At 38.8% G+C, this 17,547-nt stretch overlaps 2 protein-coding genes across 5 annotated transcripts in view; one reads left to right on the top strand and one right to left on the bottom strand.

Moving 5' to 3' along the window:
* SMURF2 (SMAD specific E3 ubiquitin protein ligase 2) overlaps nucleotides 1–4,871 on the top strand; it is a 90,876-nt gene extending 86,005 nt beyond the window's left edge. The window contains exons 16-19 of one of the 2 annotated variants that reach the window (XM_033091137.1): nucleotides 1,261–1,381; nucleotides 2,449–2,650; nucleotides 3,905–3,980; nucleotides 4,283–4,871. In XM_033091137.1, coding sequence (XP_032947028.1) covers nucleotides 1,261–1,381; nucleotides 2,449–2,650; nucleotides 3,905–3,980; nucleotides 4,283–4,382 — 499 coding nt within the window. In that variant the 3' untranslated portion in view covers nucleotides 4,383–4,871. Of the gene's footprint in view, nucleotides 1–1,260; nucleotides 1,382–2,448; nucleotides 2,651–2,818; nucleotides 3,882–3,904; nucleotides 3,981–4,282 lie in introns of those variants that run through there. The other variant, XM_033091139.1, reaches the window with a different exon arrangement.
* Nucleotides 4,872–13,339: 8,468 nt separating this feature from the next.
* CEP95 (centrosomal protein 95) overlaps nucleotides 13,340–17,547 on the bottom strand; it is a 33,302-nt gene continuing 29,094 nt past the window's right edge. For 2 of the 3 annotated variants that reach the window (XM_033089860.1, XM_033089859.1), the window contains 5 exons: nucleotides 17,423–17,497; nucleotides 16,174–16,326; nucleotides 14,344–14,490; nucleotides 13,967–14,038; nucleotides 13,360–13,681 (listed from right to left, as the gene is read on the bottom strand). In XM_033089860.1, coding sequence (XP_032945751.1) covers nucleotides 13,505–13,681; nucleotides 13,967–14,038; nucleotides 14,344–14,490; nucleotides 16,174–16,326; nucleotides 17,423–17,497 — 624 coding nt within the window. In that variant the 3' untranslated portion in view covers nucleotides 13,360–13,504. Of the gene's footprint in view, nucleotides 13,682–13,966; nucleotides 14,039–14,343; nucleotides 14,491–16,173; nucleotides 16,327–17,422; nucleotides 17,498–17,547 lie in introns of all 3 variants that reach the window. The other variant, XM_033089858.1, reaches the window with a different exon arrangement.

Raw genomic sequence — 17,547 nt, 5'->3', positions numbered from 1 at the left:
TTAGAAGAATTATGTAGGCACAGAGTCTGGTGTTCTTCTATAATTACACGGAAGATGTTCAGGAAGGCACATCCCAAATAAAGTGTTCGTCTAGGATGGGGGAGTGGAGGTGGTGGGCCTAGAAGTGCAGAGGGAAAGAGGATCAAAGCATGACTTTCAGATTTTACTCTGTCTCCACATTTAGTGTTTGATTTTTCTTTATATATCTAATAAGCATGTATTACATTTTTCATTAAAAAAGTAAAGAATGAATGGGAATTTCCTGAATTTCAGTCGTCATCATTTCCAGGATCAAGTGTGGACTACTCAGCTCGTAGCTCTACTCTCCAGGATTCAGTCATGTTTATAACACACACTCATTATCCCTTACCAAACACAGTTTTGAGATTAAAAACATTATATTTTAGATGTGCAGTTTTGGTGCAGAAATGAGGTCCCCCAAAGGATATAATGTTAAGTAACTTATTTCTTAAAGTAGAGAATTATTTCTCCGACTTTGGAAATGGATGTGTTGACAAACTTGGAAGATCAGTAGTTCTGAGATTTGTGAGATGTAGAGGCTTTCCCTGGGTAGATTTGAAAAAAAAAGCAATTCACTTATAAATTATAAGTCCAAATCAAAAACATGAGTAAAGCTACACATTAGATGTAGTTTAGTGTAATTTTTGTTGGTAAATCACATCTTCCAAGGTTTTTAAAGCCTCCAGGGAACAATGAACATTTAATCAAAAAGTGCTTACTATTGGCTTTCACTGTTTCTTCTCGTTTTGGGTATGAGGATTCTCTTTTACTCCTCTTCCCCCATATGCCACCCCCCAAATATAAACAAAATACTCAACATATTCAAATCATATTTTCAAGGGAAACCAGAAGAATAGTCATTTTTGGTTGAATGGGCTCCTTTTTTGTGTTTATTGGCATTCATGCTAGACATTTAGAAAGGAGTTTCATCTAGACTTTGACTTCAGCCCCATCTAAGCTGCAGATAACTTCCAGTTTCTAGGAGTTTCTGTGATTCAAAGAGTTGCTTTATTGGTGCAGCCCTTGTTATACTGGAAGGCTACCACTTTTTAATGTACGTTGAACTGCCTCACAGCTCGGGATCCATCTACCCTCAGTAATTGGAGATTCTTTTAGACTTTAGTCTAAATTCTTCTTGTCAGATGCTTGTAAAGTACAGTATTGCTAAAGTAGAGGTTCATAATAATGACCAGATCTGAACATATTTGATCATATGAAACCCCTGCCCAATGTTCATAGGCTTTATGTCAACTGGAGGTTTTTACGAGGCATCGAGGCGCAATTCCTGGCCCTGCAGAAAGGATTTAATGAAGTAATTCCGCAGCATCTGCTGAAGACATTTGATGAGAAGGAGTTAGAGGTCAGTGTATTAATGTCATGACATCTAGTGTAACAAGGAAAGGTTAGGAATTTTCTTAACAGTTTTAGAGGAAGGTTGTATTTCTCGTGCTTTTGAAGTTTCATGCTGCAATGCTGTGACAATTCTTATTCACAGGAACAATCTTTCCTGTTTTAGAATTTCTGCGAGTTAGCAATCTCTCATATTGTGAACATTTTATTTTTCCATATTATCCTTTCTTGTTTTCAACAGATTGCGTGTGTTTTGTGTACCTTCTTCCAGTGGTGTTTTCTATTCCCTAATTAAGTGGTTATTGATTTAGTTAAATAAAACTTTATTACTTGGTCTCCACCATATTGAAATTTACTTGAAATAAAAGCCTAAGGCTCAATCAATTTACACTAAGTTTTACAAGAAAGCATTTGCTTTTCTTTACAAGATCATAGAGGAAATAATTAAAACACTTAGGGTAAACTATATTTAAACATCCTAGTCTCTTTGGAAACATTCCTTATTAATAGTAGCTGTAAGAAACAGTTAACTTGTTTTTTTGGTTTTTTTAAAGCTGCTTCTTTAAGTACCTTAGGTCTGGTTTTATAATTAAGACCTTTAACAAATACATCTGAATTTCTACTGAACTACTGTGAAAAAACAATAAGGTTTTAAAATTCTACCAGAAGTCCCAAATTTAACTAGTGGCGAGGGAGAACACAAATATTTGAAGGCTACGTGATTTTATTAATTAACTTCAGTGTCCTTTCTAATTAAATCTGTCAACAGACTTATTGGTAAACACATCTAAAACGATTGGTTTCACTCAGTAACATCCCATTTGTGTCCCTCTGGGGAGGGGACCTGAAAGTGGTACCCGTGGGGCTTCTTAGTGTTACCCCAGACCCACAGAGTTGAAATCTGTGAGTGTAGGACCTGGGGTGTATATTTTGAAGCTTCTAGAAGAGTCTGATGTATACCCTTGGTTAAGAACCACCACATGAGAGCAAACACTGCAAATCTGAAGCTCTGTTTGGAGGAAGTTTTGGCTTAACTTGGGTTTCCACTGGCTCATAATTTGTGCTATATTTTAACAGCTCATAATTTGTGGCCTTGGAAAGATAGATGTTAATGACTGGAAGGTAAATACCCGGTTAAAACACTGTACACCAGACAGCAATGTTGTCAAGTGGTTCTGGAAAGCTGTGGAATTTTTCGATGAAGAGCGACGCGCACGGTTACTTCAGTTTGTGACAGGATCATCTAGAGTGCCTCTGCAGGGCTTCAAAGCTTTACAAGGTAAGGAAAGCCAGAGGGACAGACAGACATGTGGCAGCAGATGGTTGGGGGAGGGGGCAGTCTTTGGTTTAGGTAGTTTACAAACCGTGTGCTTATAAACAGCCTGTTCTTATCAGTAGCCCTCACAGCTGATCCCATCTTCTTCCTTTCCTTTGTTCCCGTCCCAAGAGCCTTTTCTGCTGGGTTCTCTGTGACTGTAGTGAGTGCCGCATGTTAGAGACCGTGGGGGAGGCGCTGCCTTTCCTTTTCCCGTTGCCTTGCTTGTAAAATCTGGTGCGTATTCCTGCAGGGGAAGTCTGTGTGCTTCTACCTTCACATCTCAGCCTGGCAAATCACCTACCCACTTGGGGTGCCTCTCCCGTCTCCCTTTCTATTTTTTTTGATAGAAAGAGGCAGCACGCGTCGTGGAAGCCGTTGTTTGGTCAGAGCACGTTCCTTACTGCATGGCGTCAGATGATTCATGTCCAGCCGTGTTCCATTGTAAAGAATTCTTTTCTGTGGAATAGCTGTTGTACTATATTTTTGGATGAGTTGGTAATCTTGCTAATGAGTGCGGTGCTTCACTGGGTGGCGGGTGCTTCCTTTCCTTCTGAAGCTCTTCATTTCCAAAGCTGCTGCTGCTGGTGATGACTGAGGATACACGAAGCCAGACTGGTACATAATCCAGCAGTGTGGCCCCAGTCCAGGTGTCGGGGGTCCGGGGAGAGCACACTTTGAGTTGTGCTTCTGTTCCCTGCTTGGAAAACTCGTCATTAGCAGGCAGCCCAGCTTCATAAAGTGAAGTTGCATTTCTACGTATATTTGTACAGGCTGTCTTATATTTAACTGAAATTTACCCTGTAGACTGCTCATCTTTAACTCAGCCAAGTTTGAGGCACGAAACCTAAATGTGCGTTTAAGTTGTCATCTTTTTGAATGTGTGTATTTAATCTTGCATTTGCCCACTTACTGTTCTTCTCATACTTGTGGGACATTGCTTTTCTATAGAAGATAGAAGTTGGCAAAGGGCTTCCATCCTCAACTTTTTCTCAAATTGAAATGCTAGCACATTAAGGAATCCAGCCTTATCCAAGGTCAGTTCCAGCTTTCAAACCCAGCTTCTTTGCCTGGGAAAAGAATATTTTGGCAGCTCGTGTGGCGTCACCAGTATTCCCCTGTCCCTGACCCTGTGGTTTATGTACCAGTTTTCTTCTGAGATTTGGGAGACCGACACCTGCCCCTGCATTGACCTGCCCCACGTTTGCTTCATTGCAGGTGCTGCAGGCCCACGGCTCTTTACTATCCACCAGATTGACGCCTGCACTAACAACCTGCCAAAAGCCCACACGTGGTGAGCTCTTTTTGTAGCTTTCCTTCCCTTATTCCATGTGTGTAGGTATTAGTTTCAAACAGGTGACTGTTCATTTATTGTTCTTAACCACTAAATGGACCTTTAAAAGGAATGATAAGCAACTCTTTAAGTGATTTGTGATTATTCAGAGATTGGTAAGAAAACCCGAAAGTGGTAATCTCTACTTTAGAGAAATATAACCATTTTCCTTTAATTTTCTATGTGGCTGTATTAGTCTACTCTTGCTAGGCTGGTTTCTTACTTTGGACGAACCATGTAAAATCTAATGTGCTTATTTACAGCTTCAATCGAATAGACATTCCGCCCTATGAAAGCTATGAAAAGTTATATGAAAAGCTGCTAACAGCCATCGAAGAAACTTGTGGATTTGCTGTGGAATGACAAACTTCAAGGATTTACCCAGGACTCTATTTATACCCCGGACAGCCTCCTTTCAGCAGAGTTTCAAGAAATGCTGAAATACAGGAAAATGCCCCCACCCCCACCCCCTTAAATTTTAGGACACTGTGAGGGGAAAGGACAATTTTAAAATTCCTTTTCAAGGGAAAAAAAGAGGTCTTTATGTTTTGCCATGAGGCCGCATTCAGCTGCTATTTAAAATTAATATCTTGAACCTAAAGAATGCTGACTTTTCCTACATTTCCAGAGTTAGGCAGTATTCTACACTTAAAGACTACTACTATTTTTATAAAAGGTAATCTATTCAAATTGCTTCACAGATTTCAAGTCTCTCAAACATCAAGACAACTTCAGCAGGCGGTACAAGTCACATTTCATTTTGATTGAATACATGATTTTGAACAGCTCCTGTACTTGCTCTTTGTAAAAAAACTAAAATAAAATTATTTTGAATTATTCTGCCTTTGTAAACAATTGGCTGAAAGAATCATTATCTTTAAAAAATGAAGCCATTGACATGTTTAAGGACGTTTTTCTATAGCAAAGCATTATATTTTAAAAGCATGATATGTTTCAACCTAGCCTAAGTGAGTCTTTTTTATATTTTTCAAGCACAGATTTCCTGGAATACAGCTATATAATTTTGGTTGTCAAATTTTCTAATGCAACCATTTAGTCTAAACTTAGTAGCTTACTTGCTACAATAGGATGTTTTCAGGGGCTCCCTGTTTTTAAGAGACTTAAAAAAAAAAATCTAATTTTTAAAATCTTGAATCAATATGACCCAGTGTTTTGGATTTACTTTTCATCTTAAATGGAAATCCTACATTTTTATAGCTTCTCAGATCATGTGGATGGGATGGGATTTTCATTCTTCTGCTGGGTCAGCTTATCTTTAATATATATACTATTTCTGTAAACCAAAGTCTCCTATGACAAGTACACCTGACTTATATTTTAATTATGGTGTAAGTTTCTAACAGGTAAACCATTCTGAATCTTTGTTCAGCTGCTCATGATATTTTAATCAGCTAAAATTATGAAAAAGGAAACAATTGCTTTCAAGATTATTTAGCACGCTTAGAAAACCCTGCTTTTACCCAATAAAATGAAGTGAGGGTGGTGGGGTAAGGGATGTGATTACTAGAGAAACAGTGATTCTAATTCTATGGCATAAATTAAAACTGAAGAGTGAATTTTGGAAGTAAGGGAACCTGAGTTCCCTGGGTGTTGTAGATGGGCACCTGATTTTGAAATACCCAGATTTAGCTTTCAGTGTGTATGGCATGTTGCATGATCCACGAGGCAACCAACATTCTGGAGGGAGGGGTTGGAAAAATCTGAAATCATGGGTGGATTTGTAAACTCAGCCATCAGAAATCTGCACTATTCTTTCTTTTTACATTGATGTGAAATCAAGAATAGCACATTTTGATGACACAGCTTTGTTTAAATTTTGCGGTTTAATTATCAAGTGAATAGACCCTTTGTGTTCTTTCATTTGATGGACTGGCCTTCAGTCTGTGTTCTTGGAGCCCTGGGGTTCCTCAGAGGTGCCTCAGGAGTAATGGTTTAAGGAAGGGACGTAGTGAGAGGGAGAGGAAAGGTCTGGTTGGTATTTCAGCGGAGGCCTGTAAACTCCCCGTCCCCGCCCTCCTTACCCAGAGCAGCTCCAATTTTTCTCTTTTATGTATTGGAATTCCAAGTAAGCGTTCATGTGTGGGGGGTGCAGGGGGGGTAAAAGAAGTGGAAATTCTGCTGCTTAAAAGACAAGTTGAGAACTACTCGTGTAGTTTCTAAGTGTTTAAATTTATTTCATTCAGCCAAATTTGCTACGTGCAAGCTAGTCCTAGCATAACCGTGCAGTAGTAATGTACTTATGCTGACCTTTTTCTTCTCAAACACTTTGTGTTTTCCCACCGCATTAGTACCGAAGAACATCTTGGAATGTACAGAAAAGGTTTGTATATTACCTGATCATCAGTAGTTTTCAGCGTACACAATAGTACCTTCCTGGTTGCAGGTCCATCTCTCTTTTATATTTAAGCACTAGGACAGTGTAATTGTGCCTACTCCTCTAACCGTCAGTGGAAATTAAGTACGTGAACACTAGAGAAATCCTAACTGATGGATGCAGTAATAATGAAATGCTACTATCATGATGTATAATATCAAGCAGGCAAATACCATTGCTTTTTGAGTGCCTTTTTAACTTTGTAATGACTTACTAGAGCTTTAAAAGAAATAAATTACCCTAATGGTCTGTGGTATCACCAACGTAATTTATAAAAAACATGATTTAGATTTCATTTTCAAAAGTATGTTACCTGATGACTTCCGAATAGGTGCTAAGCAAATAAACCCCCCCAGTGTGTCACTGAACCTTGGACTTGCACCTCATGTTTAATGTGAATATTTATTTCCACATGTCCCTCTTAACTGGGTTTTTTCTAATCCTTCCTTTAGTTGTGTTATTTCAGATATGTGATGTCACGTTTCCATACATTGCCTTTCCATCATGAATGCTTAATTACGAACAGTGGTTACTTTGTAGAGCTCATATGCAGTGCAGAGGTGAGTTTATTTCAGAGGGTCTTCTTGGTGTAAAGAGTTTTTAAATAGTGCTGTGTATAGTGTACATTTTGTTTTGCACATAGTTTGTTGCCCTGAATGGGTTTTATTTTTACCAAGTCATTTTTTTCCCCTTCTATTTACAGCCCAGAGCACAAGTTTCCTTGCTTTTAAATACAATGTAATTTGCTTTATTAGGTTGGTGCAAAAGTAATTGTGGTTTAAAATGTTAAAAACAATTGCAAAAACCGCAATTACTTTTGCACCAACCTAATACAACACTAAGTGTGCTTTGAACTTCTGGTGCATTGAACTGATTACGTTGATGGGAGTTAAGAGATTGTTCCAGCCATCTTTACAGTTTGATAGAGCAGCTCCTTCTGCTTCTGTTTTTAAGCTGCAGCACTGTCAATGGGTGCCGTTCGTGGTATTTAATGTTCTTATGTTAGGATGATGATTGTACCAAATGCTGAGTTGTTTTGTTTCTAGATGTATAGTTCACTTAATGTAATATTCTTCCTTCTCTCAAACTGACTTTAAAAACAAAGTTTTATCATTTTCATTGTATTTGTATTTATTACAGAGTGTTTTAGCTTTGATATTCTTTGTATTTTCACTCAGTTGTTACATGAGCTTTACCAATAACATCTGTATAAATGGTTTTTAAAAATTAACTATGTATGTGCCCATGCTGAAGTTGAGCAATAAAATGAATGCTGTTTGCACTGTCACAGCATCAAAGTTTTTAAAGAATATTGAGTTTATAATGAATTGTTTTGAAAAAATTTTATTGACTCTATGAAGGGCGCCAGCATATGAGCCATAAAATGAGAAGTTGAAGAAGATTCACATGCTTTCCTTAGTTGATGCCTTTGTCACTTTGGAGAGCTAGAGCTTCAGAGAGCTCAGGACCCCTTCCCGCTTTCTGTCTCCAGGTAGAGCAGGGAAGGTGCCATGTGGCATTTCTGCCATAGCCAGTTGATCGGTTGGCAGTGGCTATTGGGGGACCACGTGGAGATGGATTTCTGAGGCTGTTACAGGCTTATTGGGGAAGAGTGTTCCAGTCGTGCACCAATGTCTGCCAGAGCTCTGGCGGGCAGAGTTACAGTGGGGCCTCATTTGCTCCCTTGGTCTTAAGCAGTAAAATCCTCAAAATGAAAAGGAGAAATCAATTGTGTTTTTCCAAGAAGCCATGACTTTAAGGGTCATGATTCACAACTCTACGTGATAATGTATGAAAGTCCAGCTAAATAAATACATGGGTGGAAAAAGGAATGGATACACGTTTTTTTCTTTCAGAATACAGTCTGTATAAATTCCTCCACAGCATAGGCTACACAGGATGAATGCCTGGGAAATTCAGTGTAAGTAGCAGCAGTGGGTGAAAGTTCAAAGAGTGGGCATGGTATCTACTTTTTATGTCTTTTGAAATTTATTTATTTTTTTGCTTTGTCTCAGATTGCCACACTTACTGGTTATTATCTAAAATTTGTAAAGTTTTAGTACTTAGTATTTTAGTAGTATTATAAGTTATAAATTACCCAGAAGTTTGACTAATATATGATGTTTTCTTTATGTGGTGACCTGAAAGTTTTATCCCTTCATTATAATGAAGGTTAACCTTGGCACTCACTGCATTTATTTGTACTATATAGCCTAAATGCGTGTAGCAGGATACACATAATAGAACAGAAGCCTAGTAACTGGATAGACGTAATTATACAGAAAAAGAGCTACATTCCTGCATTAGCACTCTTAGTTAACTAGAGAAACCAAATTTTAAAGTTACATTTTTTTCAAAGGTATTTTGCCCTAAACGTGACTTGTTCTTTGTTTATTCAACGAATGTCTACTGTGTTCCTACTGTGTCAGGGTCTGTACTAGCTTTGGATGGTTGTTAGAAGCTGAAGTTCAAATGCAGGTACTCAAAACTCAGTTTGTGTACAGCCAAGCTGTCATGATGGGAGCACAGGATGAAATACCTCACTTCAGCGAGGCCTCAAATCCCAGACTTGGCTTTTAGAACAATTGGTTTTGTTCTCTCCTTCCTTCCCCCATGACACTGCAATGTTCTCTAGGACACGTAGCTCCGCCCTGTGTTCATGTCCTTTGTGCAATTGGCTACATTACCAAGGTGATGCACGCACCTGTTGCTGATAGCATACCTGTTGTGGATATCTGGGCTGGGAGTTATCTAGGTTCTCAGTCTCTAATATGAGCTGTGAACCCCACTTCTGTATCCCTTACAGAAGTGTTTTAGAAGTAAAAGAAGTGGAGAGGCAACTGTAGCAGCCTGTGGGGGTGGGCAGGGGACCCTTCCAAGATATTTTCCCCTCCCACTTAAGTGTTCATGAAATCATCTCGCTTTCAGCCCAGGAGTTGGGAGTGAAGATGGAGAGAGCACATCAGACCAACTTTCAGACCATTCGATTCTCTCAAAGACGATGCTGGGCTGGCAAAAAGGTGGAGAATCATTGAGACCAGAAAGGTATTTCTTTTCATTGAGGTATAATTGACATATAACATATTAGTTTCAGATGTACAACATAATGATTCATATATATTTGTACATATTGTGAAATGATCACCAAAGCAAGTCTAGTTAATATCCATTACCATAGTTACAAAATTTTTTTCTGGTGATGGGAACTTTTATGTAATACAGTATTATCATTTATAGTCACCATGCGATACATCACATGCTGTGCAGTCCTATGACTTATTTTGATTGGAAGTTTGTACCTTTTGATCCCCCTTCACCCATTCCACACCGTCCCCTGACCCCCACTTCTGGTAACCACCAGTCAGTTCTGTGAGTTGAGTGTGTGTGGTTTTGGATTTTTAGATTCCACATATAAGTGAGACCATATGGTATGATCTCTCTGACTTATTTCACTTAGCATGATGCCTTCAAGGTCCATCTTGTGACAAATGGCAGGATTTCCATCTATAGAGCTGAATATTCCATTGTGTACATACACACCACATTGCTTTTTATCCTTCATCTGTTGATGGATATTGTTTCCAAATCTTGTAAATAATGCTGGAGGGAACATGGTGGGGTGTGGGTATCTTTTCCAGGTCATGTTTTCGTTTTCTTCACATAAGTACACAGAAGTGGAGTTGCTCGGTCATATGGTAGTCCTATTTTTAGTATTATGAGGAGTCTTCATACTGTTTTCCATAGTGGCTGCACCAGTTTACAATGCTAACAGTGCATGAGAATTCCCTTGCCACATCCTCACCAACACTTTTGTCTTTTTGATAATAGCCATTCTAACAGGTGTGAGGTGATATCTGTGATTTTGATTTGCATTTCCCTGATGACTAGTGATATTAAGCGCATTTTCATGTACCTGTCTGTGTGCCTTTAGAAAAATGTCTGTTCAGTTCCTCAGCCCATTTTTTGGGTTTTTTTTTTGCTTGCTATTGGGTTGTATGAGTTCTTTATATATTTTGGATATTAACCCCTGATCAGGTATCTGGTTTGCAAACATTTTCTTCAATTCCATAGGTTTGTCTTTTCATTTTATTGATGGTTTCCTTTGTTTTGAAGAAGCTTTTCAGTTCAATATAGTTTCACTTACTGATTTTTGCTTTTGGTGTCAAATCCAGAAAGTATTGTGAAGACTAATGTCAAGGAGCTTACCCCCTATGTTTTCTTCTAGGAGTTTTATGATTCCAGGTCTTATGTCTAAGTCTTTAAACCATTTTGAGTTAATTTTTGTGTAAGGTATAAGATCCGGTGGTACAGCAGCATATTTTTGCATGTGCCTATCCAGTTTTCCCATTGACAACACCGTCCTTTCCCCATTGTATGTTCTTGGCTCACTTGTCATAAATTAATTGACCATATGTGTATGAGTTTATTTCTGGCCTCTCTGTTCTGTTCTATGTGTCTGTTTTTATGCCAATACCATACTGTTTTCATTATTATAGCTTTGTAATATGGTTTGAAATCAAGGCATGTGTGATGCCTCCAGCTTTGTTCCTCCTCTTCAGAGGGTAAAATCTTAAAGGCGTTTGAGTTTAATGTTTTTTAAGACAAGAAGAAACTGGTCACATCAATCAAATTAGCTGAGTAATGTTCAAATGGCTTGAAATGCCAGATAAAACATGTTTTCAGCATGTCTAAATTTGGGGATCTGATGGGTCTCTCTATAAGCTGCAGCTGAAGCCAATCCCAACAACAATTTGGATTCCTCCTTTAGTTTATACCAATTTCTCTTAATGACACCTTCTTCTGTTGGACCTGCCCTTCTCGTTCTCCCATTATAGACTTCCTCCGAACCGTTTTTTTACTGGGATGCTTCTTCCATTTGTAAATGCATTCCCCCCACACCCTTTGCCTCTTCACTAAAGGCTCTATCGTCCAGCCTTACCTCAACACTGGCTCTTCCTTTCCCTTCCGAAGTTTTTAAGAGGCAGCAGCTAATTTTCCAGTGCCCACATGGTAACAGTGAAGCATATACACAGCTAAACATAGTTAAAAAATCATACACCAATCATACACTTAGAGGCTTAAAAACAATTGTCACCCTTCCCCCCATCCCTAGTCTTGCTTTCCATAGGCCATACTCCCAAATTTTCTGTCTGCTCTTCTGATACTTCCCCATTTCTAAATAAATATGGTAATAATTGCTTTTCATTAATTTTAGACACAGTCTAGTTTCCTTTTTATAGTAGTTAAGGATTTAGCTACACCACTCACCTCATTCTGTAACACTCCTCCCTGACAGTTATATACTATATAACTGTACATAGTTATATATAAAACTATATAGTTGCATACAATATATAACTATATATACAATACAGTTGTATCACAGTTCTAAAGAACTTTTCAGATATGTGCATTATTGTGATGAGCCTTGCCTGGGTTTTGTGGGCACTCTGGCTTCACACACATACCTTCTCCACAGGTACTTGGGCCGCAACACCCTCCACTTGCCCGTGACTTACTACTTCATTTGCTTCTATTTTTCAAAAATATGTTGGCGTCTTTGTCTCCTCTCCTGTTCTTTGACCTTTGTTTAGCAATCCTCTCCCTTCCCTGGTAAATGCCTCCACCCATTCTTCTTGTTGGTTATTCCTAGTTCTGAGTATGGTAAAGAGCTGGCAGAACTGAAAACTTAAGACTCTTTTTTTAAATGGTGAATGTTTTAGAAAATCATAAAAGCATCATTATGCTTGTTTTAACAAATTCAAATAGCATTAAAGTATGTTAAGCAAAGAGTGAAAGTTTAATCAACCACTCAGAGTTGTACCTACTATTTTGGGGGGACTGTTCTCCCAGTCCTTTTCTATATTCTATTGATTATATTGCATTATACGAGGTCAGACAATTAAGGTCGCAAACTCATCCTAGAAAAAGTACCACATACCTCATTGCTGAATATCACTACAGTCACCTTCAGAATACTCCCCATGAGAAGCTATACACTGATGCCAGTGCCTAATCCACCCTTCAAAGCAATTTTGGATCTCTTTCTCTGGAATGGCCATCAGAGCTGTTGTATTACCCTTGATGTCCTGAATGTCATCAAAATGTCTTCCTTTCAATATTTCCTTTATCTTTGGGTAAAGAAAGAAGTCATCGGGGGCCAGACCAGGTGAGTAGGGAGGGTGCTCCGATAAATTTGTTTACTGGGTAAAAACTCCCTCACAGACAGTGCCATGTGGGCTGGTGCATTGTCGTGATGCAAGAGCCATGAATTGTTGGCGAAAGGTTCAGATCATTTTCACCTAACTGTTTCACACAGCTGTTTCAGCACTTCCAAATAGTAAACTTGGTTAACTTTCCAGTTGGTACAAATTCATAATGAATAATCCCTCTGATATCAAAAGAGGTTAGCAACATTGTTACAACAAGTTCATGAACTTAATTTTCTGACTTCGTATATGATACCCACTCATACCATAGCTTTTAAAATAAACAGCATCGCTGCATAAAGATTCGCTCGTTTTATTCAAGAATGTACTGTAGATTATCTATCTAGATCTGTGCACCCTTCGCGTCTCCTCATGCTGTCCTCTATCAACCACTAGAAGCCATAATGCATAAATTCTCATCTCCTAGCTACCGTGTGAAAAAGCTACATACACTTACACCTGTCTTCAAGGTTTAACCTTAAGTCCCGCCTCTGATGACAAGCTCACACTTCTTCCCTGTTTTTGAATTAGAGATTGTTGTCCTCAAGTGCTGTGTTTTACTGTTTTTGTTGACCTACAGCAGTTGGTTTCAGGAGCTGACTGCTCAGTGAAGGCTTGTTAATTGTTTCAGTACAAATATGACTAATGAAGAATGTGTGCTTTACTTCCCCCCCCTTTAAGGTTTTAGGTCATAAATTCAAAAGCAGTAAACTTTAAGAAAACAATTTTTATTTAAAAAATGATTTCATCAAAAGTACTGGAATGAATATATAGATAAGACGTTTAAAATGATTCTTCTGGCTTAGATAGTTGAATGGTTTAATTCTAGCTCTGCCCTGGTGAAGTCCTCCAGAAATGTCACTTATGAAGGAAGTCTGGCCTCATGGGAAGGGATTTTTACTGTACTGAAAGGAAGCCAGATGAAGCCGCGATCTGAAGCGCTCAGCTTCCAATTCCCGGAAGAAAGCATCATCGTCGTTCTGTGTTATCATGTACTGCAGTTGTTGAATTTCCTTCTCCATCTTAGATCTCAGCTCCCTCTTCACCTTACATAATGTCTACAAGAGAATTCATATCATCCTGTTATTCACAACATATATTCAAGGCCTCATCTGTTTTTATTCCCTTTCCACCTTCCATCTCATCAAGCTCCTGCAATAATTTTAATAATTTAGCAGCAGCTCTTACGGAGACCTGAACAGGTAAAGTTAAAATCACACAATGGATGTTTGGGATCATAGATGGATCTTCTTACTAGTATTCTCTTCATTCCCTGTAAGGTATAATACAGTTTTTTATTTCTAAAAATATAAACAAATGATTTCTATTCTGTTAATTATTACCTGGGCCTGGGATTTCTCTCTGGCTCTGAGTTCTTGACGTTCCTGGGATATGGCTTCTGCCAGCAATGAAAACTGTTTACAAGGAAGAAAACAATGAAATCTCTTATTTGTCTATAGTCCAAATATAACAGATCTTATACTTAATGTTCATAGGCTTAAAATCTTTATTTTAACAGAAATCGGGCAGTATAAATTCTATACAATGGTCAAGCACCAGCTTATTTTACCTTAAATTTCAAATAGCGTCAGTCTAACCTATATAGTGACAAGTTCTGAATTAATATGTGGAGGTTTATTGTTTCGCAGGCTAAGCTGACTTTTGCCAGAGTGGTCAGGATCAAGCACATCCGAGCATAAACGAACAGCAATGAACCCACCTGGTCTTTATAGTAGTTCTCCATGGAGTCCAGTTCATTCTGGTGCTGTCTCTTTTGTTCATCTCGCTTTTCTTTGGCATAGTTTCTTAGGTCTCGTAATCTTTGCTTTTGAATTTGTAAACCTTCTTCAAACAGTTTCTTAAATATCTGTTCAGTAATTTAGTCAGAAAAATTAATTGATGCTGAACTTTCATGGAAGAATATAATCATTTCACCCAACTGGAGGTATATACTTAATCTATTTCACAAGGATTTTTTTTAGAGTAACAGCTTCATTGAGCTATAATTCACATACCATAAAAATTTACCCTTTTAAAATGTATAATTCAGTGGTTTTAATACATTCAGAGTTGTGCAACCATCACCACCAATTTCAGAACATTTCATTACTCCAAAAAGAAACCCCACACCCAACAGTAGCCAGTCCCCATTCTCCCCTCCCCTGGCAACCACTAGTCTACTTTCTATGTCTACAGATTCGCCAACTCTGGCCATTTCGTATAAGTGGAATCTCATACTATGTGACCTCTTGTATTTGGCTTCTTTCACTTAGCATAATGTTTCCAAGGTTCACCTATATCGTAGCATGTGTCAATACTTCATTTCTTTTTATTGCCAAAGATTATTCTTCTGTATGGATATATCATATTTTGTTTATCCATTTATCAGTTGATGGACATTTGGTTTGTTTCCTCTTTTGGGCTATTATAAATAATGCTTGTTCGAACATTTGTGTACAGGTTGTGTGGTTATATACCTAGGAGTGAAATTGCTGAGTCATATGGTAGCTCTTTTGAGGAACTGCCAGACTGTGTTCCAAAGTGGTTGCATCATCTTACAACCCCACCAGCACTGCAAGAGGGTTCCAACTTCACATCCTTGCCAACACTTATCTTTTTTATTTTAGCCATCTTAGTGGATGGGAATGGTATCCAATTGTGGTTTTGATTTGTATTTCCCTAATGACTAATGGTGTTTCAGCATCTTTTTCCTGTATCCCAAAGAGTCTTTACTGCTTTCAGAGAAGGTATCTCAAGCAGCTATATATATAGGACAAGAACGCCAGAGCAGAAGAAACAAACTATCTACACTAGTGCTTAACTGAGGGTGACGTGGTTATCCTCTCACTAGGCCACAGGAAAACAAACTGTTCCAAGGATTTGGATATGCCCACGTATCCACCATTGATTATTAAGAATTCTTGATCAAAGAACTGGTTCTTGTAGCCATGCATTCATTACCTTAATACATTAGTCAAGTTACTTAACCTCTAAAAGCCTTTGTAGTATCTTCTAGAAAGAAGAATAATAGTATGACCCACTTCAGAGTATTTAGCCCAGTTAACTATAATTACCTAAATGTTTTACTCTCAGGATGAAATTTATTGCCAGTTTGAAATCCCAAAATATTAAGCATTTCAGCTTGATTAGGATGAGACAGCAAATACTCTGTGGAAACATGTCACAGCACATCTGTCCTATTATTTTCCTGATTTTATGTGGAAACCTAGGTCATGTAGTGACACCTTAAGTTCCTGTTTCTGATGATGTATTCCCAAACCGCGAAAGCAGTTGTATGGAAGAAGTCCCTATGTGCAGATGCTCAGAGAGGATTCAGACCTCACGGCAAGATGAGCACAGTGGAGACTGAGATGCTCTACGGCGGAACACACGAGGTGCGGCCAAATCTGCACTCTCATAACCAGCGTTTTAGGACTTGCATTTGGATTTGGGGTTCAAATTGGCACAAGAGTCACAAACAAGGTGGTCCTGAAAGGTAACAGACAAAATTCACCTTCTTATCAGAGTTAGATAGAAAAGTCATATTTACCATTTCTTCCCGGGTCCTCATTCTCATCATTTTTGCACGCAATTGAATTCTATAATCATCATAATATTTTTGGACACGAACACTCTGCTGCCGATTTTCTTTTATCTTGGATAGGGTCAACTTCTGCCTGTGAATGCGGTCCTTGAAATCTTGCTAAGAAAGGGAAAGGGAAAAGGGTAAGGATAAGAGGAAGACAGACTCCAGCATTCTCATATGCCCCACTCCCCATCACAGTGTCTTCGAGCAGTAAGCCAAGTATGGAGGACGAGTGGTTTACTGCCTGGGCATAGAGTATGAAAGACTGTCAGCCCCCAGAAGCCCTCTGACCTCTGGTAGGTTCGTCACCTCGGACCTAAGAGCTGCCAAATGGGCCCCACGGCTACAGAGAGCAGCTGTGAGCCGGGTGGGATTGAGGAGGATCTCATCTCCCTGGCCCACCAGGCGGCACCTAAGCCACCCCCAGATGACAGCTTAGGAAAAGTACAAAAATGGCATCCAACTTTCAAGCAAAAACGAGTTACCAAGAGTATTGTCAAAAAAATGGAAATTAGATAATCTCTTACAAAGTAGTGAGGATGGAATGAGGTCATGGACATAAAGCCTTCAGATAGGTGTTTAGATATTTGTTTTCTTTTCCTCCAGACCAGAATACCCCAGGCAGTTCCTCAGATGGCTTTTCCTTTGGAATTGTTTGGATTATAGTTCTCACTGTTTGTTTCCACTCTACATTCAACCAAGGGTCTTAAAAGCTCTTCTTCTGGCATATTGTCTGACCTCTGTCCTCTCCCTTCATTATACTTAACAGAGGATAATGTGCCACGTACGATTCTCTATCCAAATTACAGTGGAGGCTGGTAAACTGCCTCAGCTCTCTACTTGGAACCAGAGAAAGGAAAGGACAAAAAGCACCACGTTAAGACCATGTGGTACCTCGAGGGGCTATGAAGGTAGAGGGAGACTTTGCTTAAAATCTCAACCGTACCCCCTTGCTCATTACGGTGGGATCCAGGGCAAGTTAACATCTCAAAACCTCAGGTTTTCCATTTCATAGAAAACATCTCCATTATGACTAAATGAAACTATGTATGTAAAGCACCTAGCACCTTCCCCACTCATCAATTTTGGTTAAAGTCCTAGTTGCTTCCACAGGCAAGTGTTAGAGGTAACAGTCTGTGGGACTATTGCCCAGTTGGTACAAATAAAATTAATAAAATTCAAAATTATAATACCCAACTTGCTTTTGACATACCAGTCTCTTGTTATGTTCATATTCTTTCTTGACAAGTGCAGTAAGCAGGTCATGCCTTCTTAAGGCTTCTTCTATCTTTAAGGGGAACAAAAGGGAAGGAGGTTAATAATACTAATAATTCTCAA

The sequence above is a fragment of the Rhinolophus ferrumequinum genome, chromosome 21, assembly GCF_004115265.2.
Source record: "Rhinolophus ferrumequinum isolate MPI-CBG mRhiFer1 chromosome 21, mRhiFer1_v1.p, whole genome shotgun sequence".
In the NCBI taxonomy this organism is placed as follows: Eukaryota; Metazoa; Chordata; class Mammalia; order Chiroptera; family Rhinolophidae; genus Rhinolophus; species Rhinolophus ferrumequinum.
Note: the sequence above shows the minus strand (reverse complement) of the source record. Positions and strands in the feature narration are given on the sequence as shown.